At 38.3% G+C, this 21,331-nt stretch overlaps 1 protein-coding gene across 1 annotated transcript in view; it reads right to left on the bottom strand.

The window, feature by feature from the left end:
- The window catches only part of smc3 (structural maintenance of chromosomes 3), a 29,330-nt gene that overhangs the window by 6,682 nt on the left and 1,317 nt on the right, over window positions 1–21,331 (bottom strand). Inside the window, exons 3-24 of the mRNA XM_023333986.1 lie at window positions 21,126–21,164; window positions 20,959–21,026; window positions 20,629–20,700; window positions 19,512–19,591; window positions 19,328–19,406; window positions 18,552–18,669; window positions 18,083–18,258; window positions 17,844–17,924; window positions 16,774–16,938; window positions 15,364–15,485; window positions 14,894–15,107; window positions 14,610–14,713; window positions 13,715–13,814; window positions 12,720–12,880; window positions 10,780–10,921; window positions 9,959–10,109; window positions 9,683–9,835; window positions 5,691–5,842; window positions 4,827–4,985; window positions 3,443–3,550; window positions 3,215–3,323; window positions 1,793–2,040 (exon numbers count right to left, since the gene is read on the bottom strand). Of these exons, the coding sequence (XP_023189754.1) occupies window positions 1,793–2,040; window positions 3,215–3,323; window positions 3,443–3,550; window positions 4,827–4,985; window positions 5,691–5,842; window positions 9,683–9,835; window positions 9,959–10,109; window positions 10,780–10,921; window positions 12,720–12,880; window positions 13,715–13,814; window positions 14,610–14,713; window positions 14,894–15,107; window positions 15,364–15,485; window positions 16,774–16,938; window positions 17,844–17,924; window positions 18,083–18,258; window positions 18,552–18,669; window positions 19,328–19,406; window positions 19,512–19,591; window positions 20,629–20,700; window positions 20,959–21,026; window positions 21,126–21,164 (2,801 nt within the window). The remainder of the gene's footprint in view (window positions 1–1,792; window positions 2,041–3,214; window positions 3,324–3,442; window positions 3,551–4,826; window positions 4,986–5,690; window positions 5,843–9,682; window positions 9,836–9,958; window positions 10,110–10,779; window positions 10,922–12,719; window positions 12,881–13,714; window positions 13,815–14,609; window positions 14,714–14,893; window positions 15,108–15,363; window positions 15,486–16,773; window positions 16,939–17,843; window positions 17,925–18,082; window positions 18,259–18,551; window positions 18,670–19,327; window positions 19,407–19,511; window positions 19,592–20,628; window positions 20,701–20,958; window positions 21,027–21,125; window positions 21,165–21,331) is intronic.

The raw sequence follows: 21,331 nt of genomic DNA, 5'->3' as shown, positions 1-21,331 counted from the left end.
ATTTAAGACGTGCTGTATTTTATTTAAGACCATATCCAATTTTTCAGACAAATTTACAATATTTCAAGTCTTGATTAATTTAAGACTTTTTAAGGATGCACACACATCTTGCTGTAATTTAATGTACATCAAGTTTACAGTAAAACACAAATTCAGCCCCATTAGGTGGACATCGACAGCTTTTAGTTTCATATTTCCACACGGGTATTCCAAGGTCTCCAGCAACACGTTTATCCTTTAAAATCACTAATGGCCAAAGCAACACAAGCAGCTTTCACCTCCACTTGAACAATCAGCAGTACCGTCCTGCCTGCACCCTGCCTGTGGCTGCCAGAGGAGCAACATTAACTAGATGAAGTGTTTATGAGAAAGTGTGAAGCTATTCTCGGCTTTGTTAAAGAGGAAGGGGGGCTAAAAACACACACACACACACACAAACTCAGACACTTATGAAAGACGCAGCCAAGTTCACTCATCCCACAGCCTTTGCTCCCAGAGGCGACTGGCTGAGAGCAAAAATTAGACGGAGCACTTGAGTCTGAGTCACTGCTGCGTGGGCAGCTGGTAGGTGATGGTCCTCAACTTTATTCCAAAGGAAACACGGCTCTAGCCGCTGATTCCCTCGTCTGATTTGGGAATGCGCTAAAAGTGTTTTAGCGCACCCGCTTGATTACCATTAAATATTACTCTAAGAATTGGGCTGGCAACTGCATCGAGGTTTAAAAGGCTTTGGTTTCAAACCAGCTAATATGATCCTTCATCCCATTACTACAATTTAAAGCACCAGTATTACAAGTTAGTTCTAGTTAAATATAAGTGTATACTTTATGTCGGTCTAATATTTTAAATCCTAGTAATGCCATTAAAGTGTGTTGTTGAAACCTTTATCTTTCTTGTAACCTTTAACAATGGTCAGGTTTTCTGTGGGTTTTTCAAAGTTTTTCTTTCCCACTCATTTTCTGCCCAGTGCCGACTCTTAGCCAATCAGCTCTGCTGTGACTCATTCAGATAAAAACTTCCTCCCAAATTCAAGTGATGAACCAGGGTTGTGTCACAGGTAACAGCTCAAAACAACAATTTTAAGTCGTTTCCTTTTGCTACCAGCAGCATTTTGCAAAAACAAATTGTTCCAATTTATTAAGATGAATCTGTTTTACATATTAAAGAGAACATGTTGAAAGATAAATTGTATTTTAACACCAATATAGTGATTTTTAAAGAGCGCTTAGATAAAAATATAGATTTTTCCCTCCATTTTAAAAAGAAAAGTTTCTGCTTCATTTATTAAGCCTGGAAGCCTTTTTTTCTACTGGAAGGAAAAAAAATTCTTCGGACAAAAATTCAGATTCAAACTTACAAGAATATTTCTTTAGAGATAAAAAGTTGCACTATTAAAAGAAATTCAAGGTAACTAATGGTGCCTTGAATTGACAAAACACCCAAGAAAGAAAAAACAAAAAATCTGAGACAATAATTGGACTCTAAATAGAAGCTCATAATGAATTTTCTCACTTGAAACTGGAGATAAACAACAGTTTAGATAAACTCAGATTTAAAATTAATTTTTTTTCTAAGTTAGCAACATCTCTATTGTCATGAATGGAAATTAATTTATGGCCACTTCAATTTTTAAATGTTGTGATTCTAAGTAACTAAAAAAACGACTTAGTTTTTAAATATAGACACCAGAAATACTCCATCAAGGGCGAATAAAGTTAGTGGAAAACAGAAGGAATGAACAGGCACATGCAAAAGCACAACACAGGGAACATGCTGGTAAGTGTGTGTGTACCTGTTTGAGTGTGAGGGTCTGGTACTTCTCAAAGGCTTCCTGAGGCAGGGAGCCCAGTTCTCTGATCTTCTTCATGCACTCCTCCTTCTTCTTGAGCAGCATGCCCTGCCTGTTGGTCATTTTCTCCAGCTCCTTGGTGTCGTGGTTGATGGCGTCGTTCTGCTCCTTCTCGATGTTCTTCCACCGCTCCATGCTCTTTATGTGCTCCTTGATCTCTGCTTCCGTCTTGTCGACGAGACCGTCCAGGTCTGGGAACGGGAAAACGATGCTTTAGTCTGATAATTAACTCTCCAGATAAATACTGGGAGAAGTATTTACAGCTCATTTTCGGTTTATTATGTTGCAACCTGATTGGACCATTCTAACAAATGAACATAGTTTTATCTAAACCGGGTTGTTCTGTTTTCGGCTCCATCCATCTATCAGCTCTGACCAGCTTTTCTGTTCCAAATGAAAAACACTGCAATTTCTCACGAAGATGCTTGACACATAACGTCAAGCATGTAGCCCAAAAGTTCAACTTTGGTCTCACCTGAAGAGGGCGCCAACCTCGACATGTCCCCTACATTGACTTCATTTAGGTCTCTTTCAACAGACCAGCTGAATTGATGCCACCTACAGAGGTACTGTCTAATAACTAGTTAACTTCCAGTGATTGCAGTGGGGCTGAGTATTGTCAAAAACCTCATAATCCAATTCAATTTCGATTGATTTTAAGAAGTAGTACACAAACAATTAATTGGATTATCTATTAATAATTGTATACATTACTTATCTTTTCCCTGCCTACATAAACAGTCAGGTACACATTACTTTAACAGTGTATACATTATCATTTCTGAGCAGTAAAATATCTGAAAATACAACTTTAGCAAAATAACACTTTTGCTAGTGGCCCTCAAGAGCTGCGGCGGGACTGAAGTTTGACACTCGGTCTGTCACAAAACAGTCGTACAAAATTCATTAAAAGCTGAAGTGAATTTCAAGGGGTGTGAATACTTTTGTAAAGCTCTGTGGAAAACCAAATAATCCAGCAGGAATTAGATCATTTGAGTCACTTTTTTTTTTTTTTTAGCTTTTTTGTATATACATATATAAATAAAAAAAATATGAAACTTTTGGAAAGTTAAAAACAAGCTAAGATAAAAACATAAAAAAATAAATTTGTATCTTGTTTTTAGTTTTGGGTCTAAAAATGATCATAATTATTTTGTGTAATTGTGTTTTGATGACTTTTTCTATGGCTAAACGGCCCTGAATGTGTTTTTCTTTACAAAATCAAATTCACAAAATGAAATTAATTTCTAAAAAGTTGTTTGTTTTTTTTTAAATTAGCTGGATACTAGCCACAAAAATAACTATAAAAAAGCTCCACAAAACACAATTAGAGCCTACAAGCTCACTTTTTCATCTCAGACCTACCATCTGATCGAGCCAAAGTCTCTTTAACTCGTTTGTTGATGCCGTCGAGCTCAGACGTGGTCGCCGTGAGAACCGTGCCGCCCTCTGTCTCACGCAGCTCATTCAGCTCCTATATCATTATTACAATTTCAAAAAGTATTTCAAGATTCCTCTGCTTTGGTTTCCTAAGAATAATTCAAGAAATTCAATGAAGAAATTTCTTTTTTGGTTTTTTCAAAGCATGGTCACCTGCTCGACTTGATCAAGACGCTTCCTCAGGTTCTCGTTGAGATACGTTTCTACTCGGGTCATGATTCCCTCCAGCTTGATCCTCTCGTTTAACAGCTGCCTGTTGTCCTGTGAGGAAACAAAAGAGATCAAAGCACATCCATCAGTCATTAACTGGTCAATTCAAGACGAATAATGTTGACTATTCTCCTGCATTACAAAAACAAACACCACAGAAGCACTAAATCAAGTCCTGGTAGGAGCTATGATTAAAATAGTTCCTCTATTCAAAACTGTGAGTTATATGACAGTGTGATATCATTTATCCAACAGGGCTATTCATCACTAAAAGAAGGGGTTACACAGAGAAGGTGGAGTTGCTATGCGATGATGAGAGGAGAGGAGCTCAGTGAGATGGAAACGGACCACAGCTGCAGTCTTCTCGAGGACAATGGTGGAAAACGATACAATGGAGGCAGCAGATGTTTATTGTGAGCCACGTCCGCGTGAAGAGGCACTCCTCATTTTCCCTTCAACAATTACATTTTAAACGCGCCTTTTGATTCCAGAGTCGGAAGCGCTCTCACAGAGGCAAAGATAACAACTGCAAATTGGCCCAATAAGCACTGGGATTCAATTATCGTGTCATGTTTAAGATCTTAAAGTCATCTTTTTAAAATTGCTGCGATCAAACCAGAGTCTGTGGGTGAAGCGACAGGACGTTGTCAGCTAACGAGGTTCACTTTGTTGGCTTTCCCAGACTCAAGTGTCTTTATTTCAGCTAAATTAAAAACTGTTAAAAAAATAAATATATCTAAACAAGACTGAATTATCCAAAATGCTCTTCAAGAAACTTGAATTAATATGAAATGAAACAAGATTTAATTTCCCTTTGATATCAATAAAGTATTTTTGAATTGAATTATTTTGTCTGGAGTAATTCAGGAGATGATTGAGGAGATGATTTGTTTTCCCACTGGATTTAGTGAACAACCCCAACCGTCCTTAATGACGATGAAACAAGTTTCTTAAGTTTTGGTTATCTGCCTAATCAAACTAAAAACACACAAATAAAAAAAAAAAAATAAATCTATGTATTTAAAGTGTGGCAGCTCAAAGTATTTTTTCAAAATTTCACACAATTGAAAAAAAAAAAATCTAATTTTGTTCTTTTCAAGATTGTAGGTTACCCGAATTCATAAATTTTGTTTAACTTTTTTAAAAATCCTGATACATTTTAAAATGTATCAAATGTAAACTCGGTTTTCACAGTAATCCCACAAGCTGACATTAAATGTAGTTTTAAATAACTCCAGCCAATCACTTCACAAGGATTTTTCCATGTCATTTTCAGCCAGCGGATAATTCAGAGGACGATTAGGAGCTTCTTGGCGTTTCTCCTGACCTGCTGTAGCTGACGGATCTCGTCGTTGAGGTCGTCGACACGCCTCTGGTCCTCCAGGCTGAGCTGGGAGAGGAGATCGGTGCCGAGCTCGGCCTTCAGCGACTCCCTGGTGGACTCCATGGCGTGGAGGCTGGCCTCCAGGCTCTGGAGGCTACGTTGCTGAAGAGAAAGAAGAAATGTTCTCATATGCCAAGCAAATGTTTTCAGCATTCTAACTCATGGATATTTCAAAATTCACAACTGTGACGCTCAAATTTCATTTTTGTCTATGTTATACATTGAGGTACAAATGCTTAAGGAGATGCTTTTACAGTTTTTCACATGGTTTAGTATTTAGTATAAGTCAAATGGAACGAAACTCCTGAAACCTGGAGATAAAAACTATTTTGTCACCCAAGCGACAAAAAACTGAATGCATATGTATGAACCTTGAAAACCCAAATGCAACGCCTAAAATTTTTTGGGAAAAAGTTTATGCCATCATCTTCTTGCGACATCGACTGTGTGTGCTTGACAACTTAATTTTCTTGTACAATCTTAGCATATTAAGCTTGTTTTGTCGGAGCGACAGTAGAATGATCCTATCGTGAGAAAAGAAGAGCTCAAGCTAATTTGTAAAGCAATGACAGTTTAATTTTTTTGAAAATATTAAAAAAAAATTATTTTTTTTTAAAAGAGCCACTTTTAGACTCATTGAGAACAGTCAAAAATAATGGTTATTCTATGCATTCATAGTTTTTCCAAACTTTTCCAAACACAGAAAAAGCTAAAAATGTGTCCAATCCTTTTAAGACTGTAGAAACCTGGAGAAATCAACTTAATGGTCTAGTCAACAGTAAACACCAGTCAGAGAAGATGTCTGACCTTGGGCATGAAGGTCTTCTCAGACTGCTGCCTCTTCTCCTTCAGCATCTTCATCTCTGACAGTATGCTGTCCCTGGAGGCCTTAAACTTCCTCTGCTGCGTCTCGATCTGCTGCATCTGGTTCATCAGCTGGTCGATCTCGTTGTTGATACGTGGAGCGGCCATTAAGGACTTACACAACTACGTCCTGTTGCCTCATCACAAACAGCTGCATCTACATGGTTATCGATGTCTTAAAGGACATATTTTTGTTAATTAGTTTTTTGTTTCTGTGCACTTTAAGAGTGTATAAAATGCTTCTTCAAATAATAATCAGTGCAACATATATTAAGAAGAATATAAAACTGATATTTAGTGAGAAAACCAAAATATGCTAAACAGCTATCCTTTGCATAGTGGTAATGTTTTTATGTTTATATTTCCGCTTGGGCTGCGCTGTATCAAATGAACAAAAACCTTGGAAAGTCTGTTTCCTCCCTCGCCTGTGGTGGCGCTGCACCAAGAAGCACTGAAGGAAACGAGATAAAAACCTATGAAGAAGACATGAGCACAATGTCCTTCTTTCTAAAACAAACAAAAATGTAGTAGAGTCAGATTTTAGTTTAGATTTAGAAATGGCTGGCGAGACCCATTTCTCTCACTAGTGCTAGATGTACATGTTTGTTTTGATTGTATTTAATACCCAGAATGCCCTGTGCTATACAGTCCATTTCCTGCTTTTGCAGCCGTCTAAAATCCGCTCGACATTCACAAGATCTTGATAAAAGCCGACTGAACAGGGCTGGTGTAAATAGAAACTGAAATCTAAGGGGAAACTGCTTATTTCTTGACAAGCTTCTTCATCCAAAGTGTTTAATATAAGTAAATACAAATATAACCAGGAGTGATGTAAAATTTGAAACAAAAAAAAGTCCCCAAAAAAAATCACGCTAACTTTGTTTTAATGGAACAGCGTTCACTTGGCCAGTGAGACTTCCTGAGCTGTTCAGCACCTCCAGTTTTTCTCGATTTTGCGATGGCAAAAATTCAAATAAAATCAACAAGCCCATGTATTTTTTCCTGTGCTACTCCACAATTGTAAGCTTTTAACATTTTACGCAAAAATGGTCAAAAGTGACTGCCAACTCTCACCCGCAGGTGGCGGTATTTCTTCCTTTAACTACACTGCTTCCTCACCCTTACTTGAAGTCAGGTTATAGCCAAGTGATCGACCAGGAGTCACATGAGGGCAAATATCCCAAAATTTCTTGAAAAATATTTCGAAAGAAGCACCACAAAATCTGAGACTGATTGCAGAAAAACAAAAAAAAAAAAAAAAGGGAAAAAGAGAAAATTGCAGAAGCAATTGTGAGAGCCTGGAGATTGCTCAGCAGGGAACAGAGTTTATTGCAGGGCAGCTTGGAGGCGTTTTGGTGCAAGCCATCTATAATGTGACCAGGCTTGGGGAGAAAGATGTTATCGGTTCTGATGTCAAGGAAGAAAACTAGAAAGAGTAGCTCCTCATCCTCATTATCCTGAATTAACAGGCAGATTTATTGATCTTCTGGACCTCTGCAGTTTAAAAACACTTAGGCCAATTAATCTGTCGATTAAACTAAAATGGAAAGAAAAAAAGATGAAGTAACTAGAACAAGCTTTAAAACATTTATGGTTTAGCTCATATGAGAGAATATAAATGCTAATCAGGTTCCATTATCATGAGGTTAACATGACATGTAAATGCACCGGGAAGCGTCGAGCTCTAATGGGACGTTAGAGAGATAAATGAAAACAGGAAAGGGAGCGAAGTGCATCAGCTCGTACTCCTCTACAGGGCAGCCAAGCAGACCGGCTTTTTAGTGACTCATTACAGGGATGAAAGACGAGATCCTGCTCCACTTGCTTGCTCACACACAAGTACACACACATCTGAAAATCTACAGTAGATTTTTCCCTCTATTTGCATTCGCACGTCGGTGTGAGGCTTTAAACGTTGCACGCATTTTCAAATCTTAGCAGCGGAGAAAGTGACCATTATACCGCACACGCACGTTTCAAATCCCACCTGATCGGCTTGTTATGCCTTTCATGTGCTGTCGTGAAGTGAGTCATGGCTTTGGCAGACATGACCCAATATACACTAATCCTTCATGACCTGCTGAAGCTCTCCTCCCGCTGGCTCTCGGGCAGCTACACCCCCACAATGGATTTAACCCACGTCCAAAACGGAGGCTCGGCCGTGTGGGACCGCCCTGTGTTCCCGGATTCCTACGACTGTTCCGGATTTCCACGTTAAAACCAGGGCTGACACGATTAATCGGATGACTCGTGACTAAACAATTGTTGAAATAATAGCCAACTAATTTAGTAACTGATTAATCGTTAACTTGAGCATACAGACTCAGAAAAAGGCCATTTGCTAAAAGAACACACTCAGAGCAGTAATTAAAACAAAATATATATCACCTTTGTCCTTGAAGGCAGGGCTAGGTCCACCTAGGTGTTTTGCACAGCTGAATGGTTGCCATGGGAGATTAAAGGATCTCTCTAAAACATGCATGAAATAATCAAGGCAACACTGCAGGCATGTTTTTGTTGAGGGAATAACATTATATGTAAAGCTCAAAAAGGTCGATCTTACATAATACTACCTTTAACGTTTTTGGAAAAAAGAAAAAGTCTCTAAAACTTGTAAATGTTCTACCCAGAACTTCTCAAGTGGCATTTTTATTTTGGTTCAAATGTGGTAAAAATGTCCACATTTTTTCATCTGACTATTTGTCAGAATAACAGACAGGATAATCAGTTCCTAAAATAATCAATAGCTAGATCCACCCTCGCCATACTTCAGCTCAGATTCACATAATTGGATGTTGCAGCAGGTCAATAATCCGGCTCCAGAACCGCTAAGCTTGGCCAATGTGAAGGTTTAGCTCAAAAATCGGGTTTGTGTCAGAAAACCAATTTCAATTCAACAAACACCTTTACATTTGAGGTCGTGCGTATAATTTTGACCCCATGTGGATTAGAGAGAATCCACATGGGATTCTCTCTAATCCCATGTGCATTATTGTTTGGATATAATGCAAGTAAAATAAATCCATACTTGCATTATATCCAAACATATTAATGTTGCTAAAAGAAAGACTCAAACAAATCATTGAAAGTCTAAAGCTAATGACATTTCTGGCCATAACAGGCTCTACAAACTGACACTGTAAAGACTTCCTGTGTGTTTTCTTAGCAAAGTAGATTGAAACAAAAGAATAGAAGAAGTTTCCAGTTTTAGAAACAAAAGTACAGCAGTGGAATGTTCCAGCTGCTCTGTTCTTGTCACTTCAAGAGATATTACACATGGGGAAAGACTAGGCAATCTGAGCTTATGATAATCTCGAGCAGGAAAGTATGTGCAGAAAGTATATCGTACCCAATTTTATAGATTGTCCAAAAAACATAAAAAAACAACATACTTTATATTTATTTCTTGTGGAAAAGTGAGAAAATTATGAATCAGCTAAATAAGGTTTTGTCTGGCCATCAGCCTTACAGAAAGCAGATGGTTCTTTTTTAGAGAACTGTTGCTGGAACTGGCAGACCTAACAAACAATAGGTCTATGATTTTAAATGTCAGACAACTTTCCTCTCCGTTTGGTTTTAGTCATAGGTACATTTAAAATCACAAACACTGCGTCCGATCCCACTGACTCCCTCCTTTTTGTGAAGACTCCAGCATGAGTCACTTTACTATAATCAATACATCTGTATGTGGGGGATATTATCTGTTTGCTCAAGTGATCATTTTACATTAACTAGGTGACTCATTTTCCAGTAAACTCATCCGGTCCTTGGCCAACATTTTCAGTAACCCTGTAAAAATGTCCACGTAAAGTTATCCGTGCAAACATTTTGTGTTAAACTTTCTTTTAAGTGAAAGGGTGGCTCAGACGAAAAAAACAAAACCTTGTTAAATCCCCCTGGTAAAGTCACTCTGAATGTTTTAATGAGAAGGATATGTTCGATGTTCCTCCGCAGGTTCTCGTTGAGCTTGGCCTCCAGCTCGGCCAGCTCCTCCTCGGCCTTCCTCATGTCCTTCTGCAGCTCCAGGCGAGACTTCCTGGTGTCATAGTAACCTCCCGTCAGCGCTCCTCTGTGGCTCACCTGGTCTCCTATTTATAAAACACGACAAGTTAAGCATAAAGTGTGGCTCGCACAATATTATCCTTTGTGTAAATTTTAAGCAGATACGGAGCTTTCGGCGTTATGAAACGTCACAGCAAAGGTTGGCCTACCCTCTAGAGTTATACAGTCCATGGTGAAAGCTCGGGCCAGCTGGGTGGAAACCTCCATGCTGCGACAAATCAACGTCTTCCCAAACACGTGCTTAAAGGCCTTGTCAAAGTTTGGACTGTAGCGCAGCTTGCTGATCATAGGGATGGCGTCCTGAAGACAGAGAAGAAGGAACATGAACTAAAAGAGACTCATATTCTGAATAAAAATGTCAAAGTATAGATAAAACCTGAAGGACTGCCGAGCCCTTAGCAGAAACTGCATTAAAGCTGGAATATGTAACTTTCTTTTTTAACTAATTTTTTAAAACTGTCACTATTTCCTGACGGTATATGATGAGACAATCAGTGAAAAAACTAAAAATTAAGCTTTTCTGCTTTCTCCCTGTGGTCCTAGTGCCATCTGCAGAAATACACTGCTCAGTAAGAGACAACCAATCAGAGCCAAGAGGAGGGTCTTAGAATTGTCAATCACGCACGTGTACACGCTGCTCTCACACTCCTGCTTGCTCTTTGCTAAGATACAGTGAGTTCCCAGGAACTTAGCCTGCTGAGAATGCTCAGACTAGTTAGCATAGCCACTAACGACAGCAGATAGTTTTCCTGCAACGCCAAGTTAATTCTCAGCCATTAGCACATTGAGCAGTGTGTACACAAGGTTGATTGGCAGCACAAGAGGTGGGTAATTTTTTTTGTCTGATTATCCATGTCATATTATCTTGTCACACTTTTACTGAATATGTAATAAAAAAATTAAAATAAACATTTTTTGTATAAGTTAGATAATGCAGCTTTAACAGTTGGAAATAAAGCAAGGTTCTTACATTGGTTTCTGGGTAGGCGGTGTCTCTGACGTCCAGCTTGCTGAGTGGAAGGAAGGTCACTTCTCCGGGTAAGTTCATTTTGTTAAACTCCATGAGGATTTTTGTGCTCACTTCGTCCGTTTCCACAATGTGGTAAAACAGTCTGGAAGATACGAGTTGATTGTTTTACTAAAACCCCTGGCTAAATTACATCTATCTGTCAATAAAAAAAGATCAAATACATAAAAGAAGCCATTTCAAAATGATCCAAAAAAAAGATTCGGATGACACTTCTTGTACGTTCCAGGGGTTATGACAATATGTTGGAAACAGAGGAAGAAATGAATGCAAATTTATTTGAGCGTATATTTTATTTAATATTTCAAAACATTTCGCACCGTTTACAAAATTAGTAAAACAATTATGAATGTGACAGAACATGCTACATTTCTGAAAAATTTAATAGTTTTATGTAGTCTTCAATGTTTCCTTCATTATCAAAAAAACTGAAATCGGAGCAGTCAAAGCATGAGGTGGCTAATCCTGGGATCATCCGCCTCAGCAAGTTACAAGAAATATTCACCTCTTCGTTTTCTCCAAGCTCTAACAGAGCATGATTGTTATCTAGAGCAGACCACAGGAGGTTTACACGCAATCAACAACTCATTTGATTTTTATACACTTAGCATAAAAGGTAAGGAGAGTTTGTGTTTGGCGGATTATCGCTTCGTTGTAAAAATGCTGCTTGGCAACACAACTTGTACCCCTGGAAAAGCTGATTATATCCTTTCAAACGGTGCCGTGTTTTTCAAGGCAGCAACACGCATACTCCGCTCTGCCGCTCGACACATAAAAGCCTGTTTTCTCACGCAGATGGCGCCATTTAAACAGACATAAACAGTTGTTCTAACGGAAAGAATTACTCCCAAGAGGCACCACTAAAAAGAAGTGATCAAACAGTAAATTTATTACTTTTTATGCTTGGAACAGATGATCGCAGCAAAGAGACGCTAAATGTCAAGCTCTTCCTTTTGATTTATTCTTTGAATGAAGATGGCTGCCCTTCTACAACATGTCAGTTGTTTGTAAGGGTTTAGGTTCGTCGCACTGAGAGTGTTTACTAGGAGTATATTGGGCAACACACCAGAAAACACAAACTCTGCTTCAGCACTCCATTTCCTGTTGACTTTATTGAAGTTATGTGAACTAGTTAAAGGTAATTTTCACATTAAGCAGATTGTTAACACACCTACTCATTAACGCTATGATGAACTACGAATCCTTTAGATCAAAGGTACTCAAAGTGAGGCCCCTCACCGCTATTTAAAAATAGATTAGTTAAATTAGGACTAAACTACCACTTTTAAATAAAAATCTACTTGCAAAAATACCCGATGCAACACAGAGCGATCATCTTTTCCCAGCTTTCTGGTTTCTTCCCGCCATTATAGCAACTAGAACCACGTCTATTCATTGACTCAATCTTTTAAGTACACCCTGGTGCAGCCAAATCTGCTTTCTGCTGCTGCATTAACGCTTGGCTAAATGAAAACTGACCTACATGAGAACATACAAAATATTTTTCAATTTTCTTTAAGTCCAAATCCTTCCAAAGCAATGAGCAAATTGAACACCTTTCAATTAAAGAGGACAATGTGCAAAAACCATATGAATTTTTGAATCTATGAACCTGTTCCCACCAAAAAAGAATCTGATTACTTTATTTGTTTGATTAAAATAGTTTGAGATTAGTTTACTATACTGTACATGAGTGCATTTTTTAAAAATTATCCACTTTTGGTTGTTTTAGTTTTTTAAAAATTATATTATTTAACCCAGGAGAACTATTGAGCTGATTTTGGCCCATGTAACAAAAAGTTTGCAAACCCTTGCTTAAGATGAATATGTAAGGATTTCAGGCTGGGCATTTTGTAAGAGGAAAAAAAAAAATTATTTCTCACCGTGTCCCTGCTGTCACTTCCACGCAGGTGTAAAAAGCTGGCTCGCACTCAAAATTATTCATGACAATGCCATGGTAACCATTGATGACATGCTGATTAATCCCCTTCCTCCTAAAATGCTCCAATACTTTGTTTATGCTGTCGATACCGTTCAGAATGGCCTGCAGGAGGAAGAAGAGGAAAGATTAAAGACGTATGAAAGATTTCAAAACAATAAAACAAAAAGTTGACGCAGCAAATAAATTCAACGTCTATAACACCAAATATACTTCACAGTAATTGTTTTTGTGCATCTGGCACCAGAAACGCCTGCAATGTGGAGTGAGGCCGTGACGAAAACAGATAAAGAAAATGTCAATTTCAATATAGGGGGAAACAAAAACCGCTAATCTAAAAAGCTAGAGAGAAGGGGGACAGATAAGGGCGAGTCCATCAAACGCAGGAAACGGACTGAATCAGCTGGGACAAACGAGAAAATAAATAAATGTATGACATTTGTCCGCGAAGCTGCAAGCGGCCTCCTTTCATCTCGGCTGATATTATTCAGAGGTGATATTTGATTGATGTATATGCCCAGAAGGAACGGCTGGATGAGGCAGAGACGAGTGAGTCAAATGTAAATTTAGCGAGCCGTCATAAGGTGCGAGTGGTGAGGCAGACGAATGATTTCGCTTGACATACCTATCCTGACAAGCGGGCTGAGTCACAAAGCGAATTCTTGACGGCGTTCAGCTGGGCTCGCCGAAGCACTTTACTTGGAAATCATCAACACTCGCCAATTTCTTACTCTATTCGAGTAAGTGGATATGTGGACAGATTACTTGAATAGATTTGCAGCGTGACAAGTTTCGCGCCAAGGAAATAGCTAAACGTGCGAATGTAAGTGGCCTGGAAGAAAACGAGTTTCTCTCCTCCTCGTCTACAGACTGTGTAGGCCATCCTAGTTTTCTGTTACGCAAGTCAGTGATTACAAAGTCCTGCAGAGAGACACAGACCTTGCCTGTAGCAGCTCGGAGGAGCTGCTGCTTCTTCTCCAAGTCCTCTCGCTTGGCTGCCAGGGCCTGTTGCTCTGCGTTCTCCTCCCGCCACAGGTAGCTGGACAGACACACACAGTCGCACACTGTTACGCTTATGTCGCTAGAGAGATCCGGGCCCGACTGCGGCAGCGAGGCTCGAGAGGCAAAGCGTTCGGCGAGAATTGAAAAAACTGAGTGATTGCTATAGATTCATGGAAAACATGATGAATGTGTGTTCACTGTGGCATGTCAGTCTGTAAATTAAATCAGGACATATTGAAACAAAAACTGTTAATTGTTCGTTTAATAAATAAATGCTTCTTAGTTTACTTATTGTATACCTGGACAAAAGCAAAGACCCAAAGTTGAGCTTGTGGGAATCAGAAAATTTAGCAAAAATATTTTTACATAATTTTGATTTTTTTAATTGATTTAGTATCTTGTTTGAAATATTGCTGGATATGGGTTAAACATCAGGCATGTTGTGTCACTTCTCTAAGAATCAGGGCTTATCAGGCTATGTTTGCATTGCAAATGTGCAACAATATTCGAAATATGGCTTCAACCTCTGCAGAACAATTACATTTGCAGAGAAGAAACATACCAACATTAGCGTAGCACCACAACAAACTGCTCCATAAGAAGAAAATACATCATCCAAAAAGCAAGAAGTTAATTTAGGGAAGACTGCTGCTGAATGTGCCAAGACAGAAGCAAATAATAAAGCTATTCCCAGTTTAGATTGTCAGAGCATTATAGACTTTTTTTTAACTTTATGTTGATTCGTTGATTCATACAGAGGCTGACGTGAAAAGGGTTCAGATTCACTTTCAGAAAACTATCACACCAAGACTAAAATTGCAACAATTCTTACTTTCTTTCACTTTGGAGTTCATCTTTCTTGTTCTTCACTTCATAATATTTTTTGTCCAGCTCTTCAACCCGGGTCTTCACCTCATTTAAATCTTGATCAAGTTTCTAGAAGACACAAAATGAACAATGCTCACACCAACTCTCTTGTTGGAAGCTCACACGAAAGAAATGTCATTTATACTCAATCTGATTCAAGGCACATATTGAGACGGGGAATTATTATGAGACACCACAGAAATAAGCCTGTTAGAGCAGCAACTTCAGTGTTCAGTTTTGAGGTCTTACGTTGTACTGCTCCAGGTTCTTCTCCTTGTTCATCTCCGTGTCCTCCAGGTCTTTGTGGATGGCTGCAATCTGCCTCTTTTTGTCATTTATGGCCTGGTCCAGCGACTTCAACTCCTTCTTGATCCACTTATCCCTCTCCTCTTTGGAGGTGAACTGACTGCCGCGGCCCTGCTTGGCATACAGGTCAGTCCTCTCTTGGGTAGCTTGAGCCAGTCTGGAGAGGGGGGAAAAAAGCATTAGTAGTCAGCTTAAACAATAAGGACAATATTGGTCAAATTAAATATTATTAAACCTCAAAAAGTGTTGGTTTAACTTAAATGTTAAGAGTTTTATTTCACGTGAAACCTGCTTTCCAAAGTTTCTTGTACTTAAAAACATTCCAACTAATGTAAACCGTGGTTTCACAGAGTGCTGACTGACTCATGGCGTTCTGCTTGGTCGTCAGCTGCGTAGCGATGAGTCATCCCTACCTAGAGATGCCCCGCTCCTCCTTTTCCTTCACCATGTTGAATTTGGGTTCGGTCTCCTGGAGCTCCTTCTGCTTCTCCTCGATCTTCTCCAGCAGCTTCTGTCGCTCCTTCAGCAGCCGTTTCTGCCAGAACAAACTGATTATAGCAAGACAAACTTCCCTCTTTTGGTATACTGCTTTTGCATAGATCGCTGATTATTCTTTTTCCTGGTCAAAATAGGTAAAAAAAATAAATAAAAATCACCCTGGTTTTCCACTCATTTTGTCAATATTTTAAAAAAATATATCAAAAGCTGGTGAAGCCTTTTATTTTTCTTCACTTTAGACAAGGTGTTGTGCTCGTCATAGCCAGATTGGATCAATCCAAACACCGGCTGCCAGCATGAAGCTCCAAACCAAAAAAAAAAACAAAAAACAAACATTTTCTTCTATGCCTGTCGGCCACTTTACGCAAGGCCATATGGAGAGTGATCCGTGCCAACTGTGCAGGCAAAAAAAAAATCCCAAAAGAAATGTATAGTGGGCCTGCTATAGTGATTCTGCTGATTACTCATTTTGCTTCAGCAATGCCCACGGTCGGTTTTTCCCATATGAAGTTTGAAAAATAGACTCGGACTGAAATGATTAATCGGCTTTAATCCCAATTAATGGCGATTAATTGATCACTGAAATAATCAATCAATTTAGTAACGGATTAATCGTTAACTGGAGTATGCAAACAAAAAAGGCAACTTACTAAAATAAATACATATTCAGAGAAGCAATTAAGCCAGAACTGTAAAAAAAAAAAAAAAAACTACAAATAAATATATATATATAAATTTTGCATTTAAGTAAAATGTTATGTCTGTTGATACAATTCACTCAAACTCCTCAAGTGGCATTTTAATTTATAGTCAACTGGTTCAAATTCACTGAAGGAATTTGAAAGACTCAGCACATAGAATATAGGGGAGAAAAAAGAAGAATGGGTGAAAACATGGATGGCTGAACAGAAACAAACAGATGAAAAAAGGTTAATAGTAAAAAGATGAATGGATAAATTATGTAAGACCAATGAAAAGATGGACTGAAAGGGATAGAAAATGAAGTTTAGAAATTAAAATATTTTTCATTTACCATTTCATTCAGACCTGGAAAACCCTTGAAACTAATTCCACATTTTTCCAGAGTTTTCCAGGCTGCATAGGAACCCCGTTTCAACTGTTCAGTTTCCTCTTTTCTTAACATTTCAGCAGCTCAATACAACAGGTTGAACAGAAATTCACAAGTAAGAAACTGACTTTCCAGTTAAGAACCAGTTTAAGCGAAGACAGCCCTCCCTGCTTTCCCACAGTGGTGCGGATGAACACGAGGGGTGTTGGTGCACCGTCACGTGTTTTCGTGTGACGCAGATCGGAGGCTTCCGTACCCTCTGTTCGCTGTTGCCTGCCAGCTCATCCTGCAGGTCCTTGGCCTTCAGCTCGAGCTTGGTCCTCTGCTTGATCTGCTCCTGGCGCTCCGACGACAGTTGCTCTCTCTCCTCCTTCATGGCAGAGACCTTGGACTTCAGCTCGCGCACAACGCGCTCCGTCTCCTGCAAAAAAAAAAGAAAGAAACGAGAATAGATTAAAGGGCTGTGAGATTCGTTTTAGAGGAATTTTCACTTGTTGACTCATCAAGTGACAATTCAGCTCCACAAGACATCATTACTGCAGACAGAATATTATTTAGTTATCTAGAAATAAACTAGTTATTTATCTCAGTGCATCAAAACTAAGACTAAATAAAAATGAGAGGTGATGTAGAATAAAAACCCAAGCATATGTATTTTTCTACTGCCCCAGAAAAATATATATTTTTTCTATACAATGAAAAGAAAAAGTAGCACTTTTTTATGATCAATTTTATTCTAACAATAAAATATGTTTTTATCAAAATTGTCTTGCAAAGAATTCATTGATTTATTGTTTCAACTAAACAAAATGTTTGTTAAAAATATTTTTAACAAATATCTTTCAATATCTGAACACCTTCAAAATATGGAGGTCTAATCCTGCCAAAGATCAATTAAAAAAACAAACAAACTAAATACAGGACATTAGCAAAAGGGAAAACGACAAATAATAAAAGTAAACTAATTAATAAAACGCTAAGACTGGAAATGAAATGGAAAATAAAATTTGAATTTGACAGAGAAAGCACAAATGCCACACCCAGGCTTCATTCGGGATATTTGCTTGTCTTTTAGTCCCTGATGTGTTATTCAAAATATGAATGAAATTATGTTAAAAATGCTAAAACAAATATTCATGTCACACGTCATAATCAAATAAGTTGGGAAAGTTTTTATTATTTGAAACCAACATTGCAGCATTAATTACTTTATCAAGTCATTTATTTATTTCAATATTTATCGGCAATTTTGGCAGGATCGGTCCTCCGTGTTGATAAGAACACACAAGGATTATGCATATATATCAATTTATTTTTCAGCTTTACCTCTACTTTGTCCCGAGCGTCTTGCTGAGCGTCACGCAGTTGTCTGGATTTGTCTCCACAGGTCTCTCTCTTGGTGGACAACTAAAAACGGCCAAGGAATAAAAATAAAAACCACTAAATTCAAGAAACAATAAAAACAAAGAGGTTTCCAGCTCTATATAGTGACATTTTTCACTATTTGATCTATACATTTACACCAGTATGTCTTGGTAAGAAATGGACTTGTGCAAATTCATCACCTCATCTAGTTTGGCGCGAGTTTCGTTCAGCTCCTGGTTGTAAATGGTGTACTCCAGAGCTCTCCTCATCTTGTCCCACTTCTGGTACTGAGCCAGCTCCTCCTTCTCATCCTCCAGGGTATGCAGACGCTCCTCGATGTACTTCAGCAGCTCATTGATCTTCTCTCGCTTTCCCTCTGGGAAAAACACACAAGCCGGGTTGTTGTGCAAAAATGTCAACTAAAGTTTAGTTTAACAGTACATGACGTTCACTGATAATCGCTGCAGCAAAAATCTGAGAAATCAAAACAGCTGTAGTAGAATGTTGCATTAAATTATTATCCAGATGAAAAGCTGCAAAATACCAGCAACCCTCTCAAGATGTTGCAGGTTTATTATCGCCTTACGCTTTAGGGTTATAACTCAGACATGATCCATGCCTTCTTCTTTTCAAGTTTACTAAAACTATGTAGGTTTTATAGCTTTTTACCCGTCTCCTTCATGAGAGAAATACTCTCCTCCTTTCGTTCGTCGTACACTCGCGTTCCTGCCACCTCTCTCAGAAGCTTCAGTCGCTGAGAATCGGGCGCTGTGGCCATTTGGTTGATCTGTGAGAATTAAAATCAATCAAGTCAGTCAAATTTATTTGTACAGAACATTTCAGCAACAAAGCAGTTTAAAACGAAACACCCCCCCACAAAAATACAAAGTCATAGAAGACACAGTCAACAACAGAAACATTACATTTTGTCAAGCCGTCATTACACATCAGAGTGTTAGTCATTTATTATGGTACAAAAGCAACTCTAAACAGTTGGGATTTTAGTCTAGATTGAAAGGAAGTCAGTGTTTCAGCTGTTTTACAGTTTTCCGGAAGTTTGTTCCAGATTTGTGGTGCATAGAAGCTGAATGCTGCCTCTCCATGTTTGGTTCTGGTGATGCAGAGCAGAACCAGAACCAGAAGACCTGAGAGTTCCAGAAGGTTGATACAACAACAACAGATCTTTAATGTATTGTGATGCTAAGCTTTCAGGGATTTATAAACTAATTAAATGATGCAACAAAGATGGAAATGCCTAAAGTTAATTTATCTCATCAAATCTGTATTCTGAAAAATGACAAAGATTACAGATCAATATTGGCTTAAGGAGGAGAGGACAATTCTGTAGGAGCCTCCTGTTCATCTCTCATCACAGCAGCATCATTTCACACTGATGAATTAAAAAAAAAATTTTAAAAAAAGAAACAAAATCATAGTTTTCTCACCTTTCCCTGCTTGACAATGTAGTATGGGTTACTGCGAGAGAAGCCGGCGCTCTCCAGAAGGTTCATGACGTCATTCTTACTGCAATGAGAAACGGGCAGGAAACTTAGAAAGGAGGCAGAGTGGGACGGTTTTCTGTGGGACTTTTTACAAGTACACGGACGGTCGAGCCGCAACAATACGCACGTCACCATCTTCTTGTCCAAGAAGTACTGGTCCTTCTTCGCGCCGATGACACGGCGAAGGGAGACCTCCTCTTTGTCGATCTGGAGGGAGAGAAATTTCTCACTAGTGATGCCGACGGTCCCACATAACGGCTGATTTATCCGGTTTATACAACAGTATTATGCAACGGGGCTGGATGCAGTTTCTAACTCAGTTCAGCAAACTTTAGATTTCTTCTTAACACTGTCTCAATAAGCAATAAATGAATTAATCGTGATTAGCGTGATCATTTTATGGACAATAGTTGTTAAAGAGATGAGAAATCCTGCAAACATTTGACACCCAGTTGCCAAGTAATTAGTTTGAACTTCCAGCCACTTTTGCCTGTTTTCCCTGTCTAAACTGAATAATTGAAGGATACGTAATTTTGGTTAGTCAAACTTCATTAACCATTTAAATGATTGTTGTTTTGGTTGTTTATTTCGGATATTTAAAATGTTTTCCAGTTCCAGTGTTCAAATTTTCTTTAGAACCTAAAGGTTTTTTTTTTCAATCTGTGAGTGGGTATACAATAAGCCATTATCATTATTATTGTATTAGTTGAAAACGGTTGCAAATTGACATTATCATAATTTATCGCAATACTTTTTGGGGCAATTTATCACCCAGGCCTATTTCTACTATACTTAAAGAAGCAGCTAGCATCATTATCAGTAGTGCATATAGTTGAAGCAGAAAGGTATAGTGACACACCTACAGAAATTTGGTACATTTTTACCCTGAGCACAATTTGTTATCTTGTTAAAGCGATACGTACAGAAGACAATCTAATACTCCAACCAACATTAAAAAGAATATAAGTATTGTCAAAAAAAAAAAAATCAGTGTTCACGATACTTCAGACATATTTATGAGCACTATGATCATTGTCCAAATGACTTAAAACCTTTAACACTTTCAGCAAAACACTGTTGAAGCCCAAATTTCCAAGCATCTTACAAAGATTAGAAATGTCACTCAACATTATTTGTTATGCACTATCTCTGTAGTTCCAGAACTCTAAATGACACTGACATGTCGAGATTCAAAAAGCAACGGTTGAGAGAAAGATGACAGAGAAAATGTTAACAATTCATACCGGCAGCCGGTTGTCAGAGTTATCAAATATAATCTCCACAAAAGCTGAAATGACACGTGGACCAGTTCCTTCCTGCAGTAACAGAAGTGGAAAAACATAATGAATAATATTAAAAACTTACTTTTACAATGATAATCCTGCCATTAACGTTAAAATAGTTCATTATTTTGACGTTAATGGCACGTTAAACATGCCATTAACGTTTTACGTTTCAAGGTTTCAAGGTGGTTTGAACCTTGAAACAACCTTGTTTGTTTCAAGATTGTAAAAGTTTTTGCCAATAGAGCAATTCAAGCTACACTCAGGAGACTGAACGTTGTTAGAACTCACATGAAGCAAGGCCAGGCGCTGTTCGGGTCGCAGGTGGCTGAATTCATCGCTAAGCACAAACTGGATAGCTGCAAAAGACAATTTAAAATTATGGTCACTTTGTTATTGTTTTTCACCTGTTGTATAAATTAACTGAAATCCAGCTAAATAAGTAATGGAGTACGTACCATAGAAAAAGTTACTTTTTCCAGATCCATTTCTGCCGACTGAAACAAAACAAAGTTGGTGAAGTGGAGCAATGGAAACTCTCACACAAATCAATATTAGCAAAACATTGTGATGATAGTAATGATTATTAACCTATATCTTTCAGATAAATTATTGGCAGACAGAAATTTCCTACTCATAACAAAAAAAGACACATTTCCATAAT

The sequence above is a fragment of the Xiphophorus maculatus genome, chromosome 5, assembly GCF_002775205.1.
Source record: "Xiphophorus maculatus strain JP 163 A chromosome 5, X_maculatus-5.0-male, whole genome shotgun sequence".
NCBI classification, from domain to species: Eukaryota; Metazoa; Chordata; class Actinopteri; order Cyprinodontiformes; family Poeciliidae; genus Xiphophorus; species Xiphophorus maculatus.
Note: the sequence above shows the minus strand (reverse complement) of the source record. Positions and strands in the feature narration are given on the sequence as shown.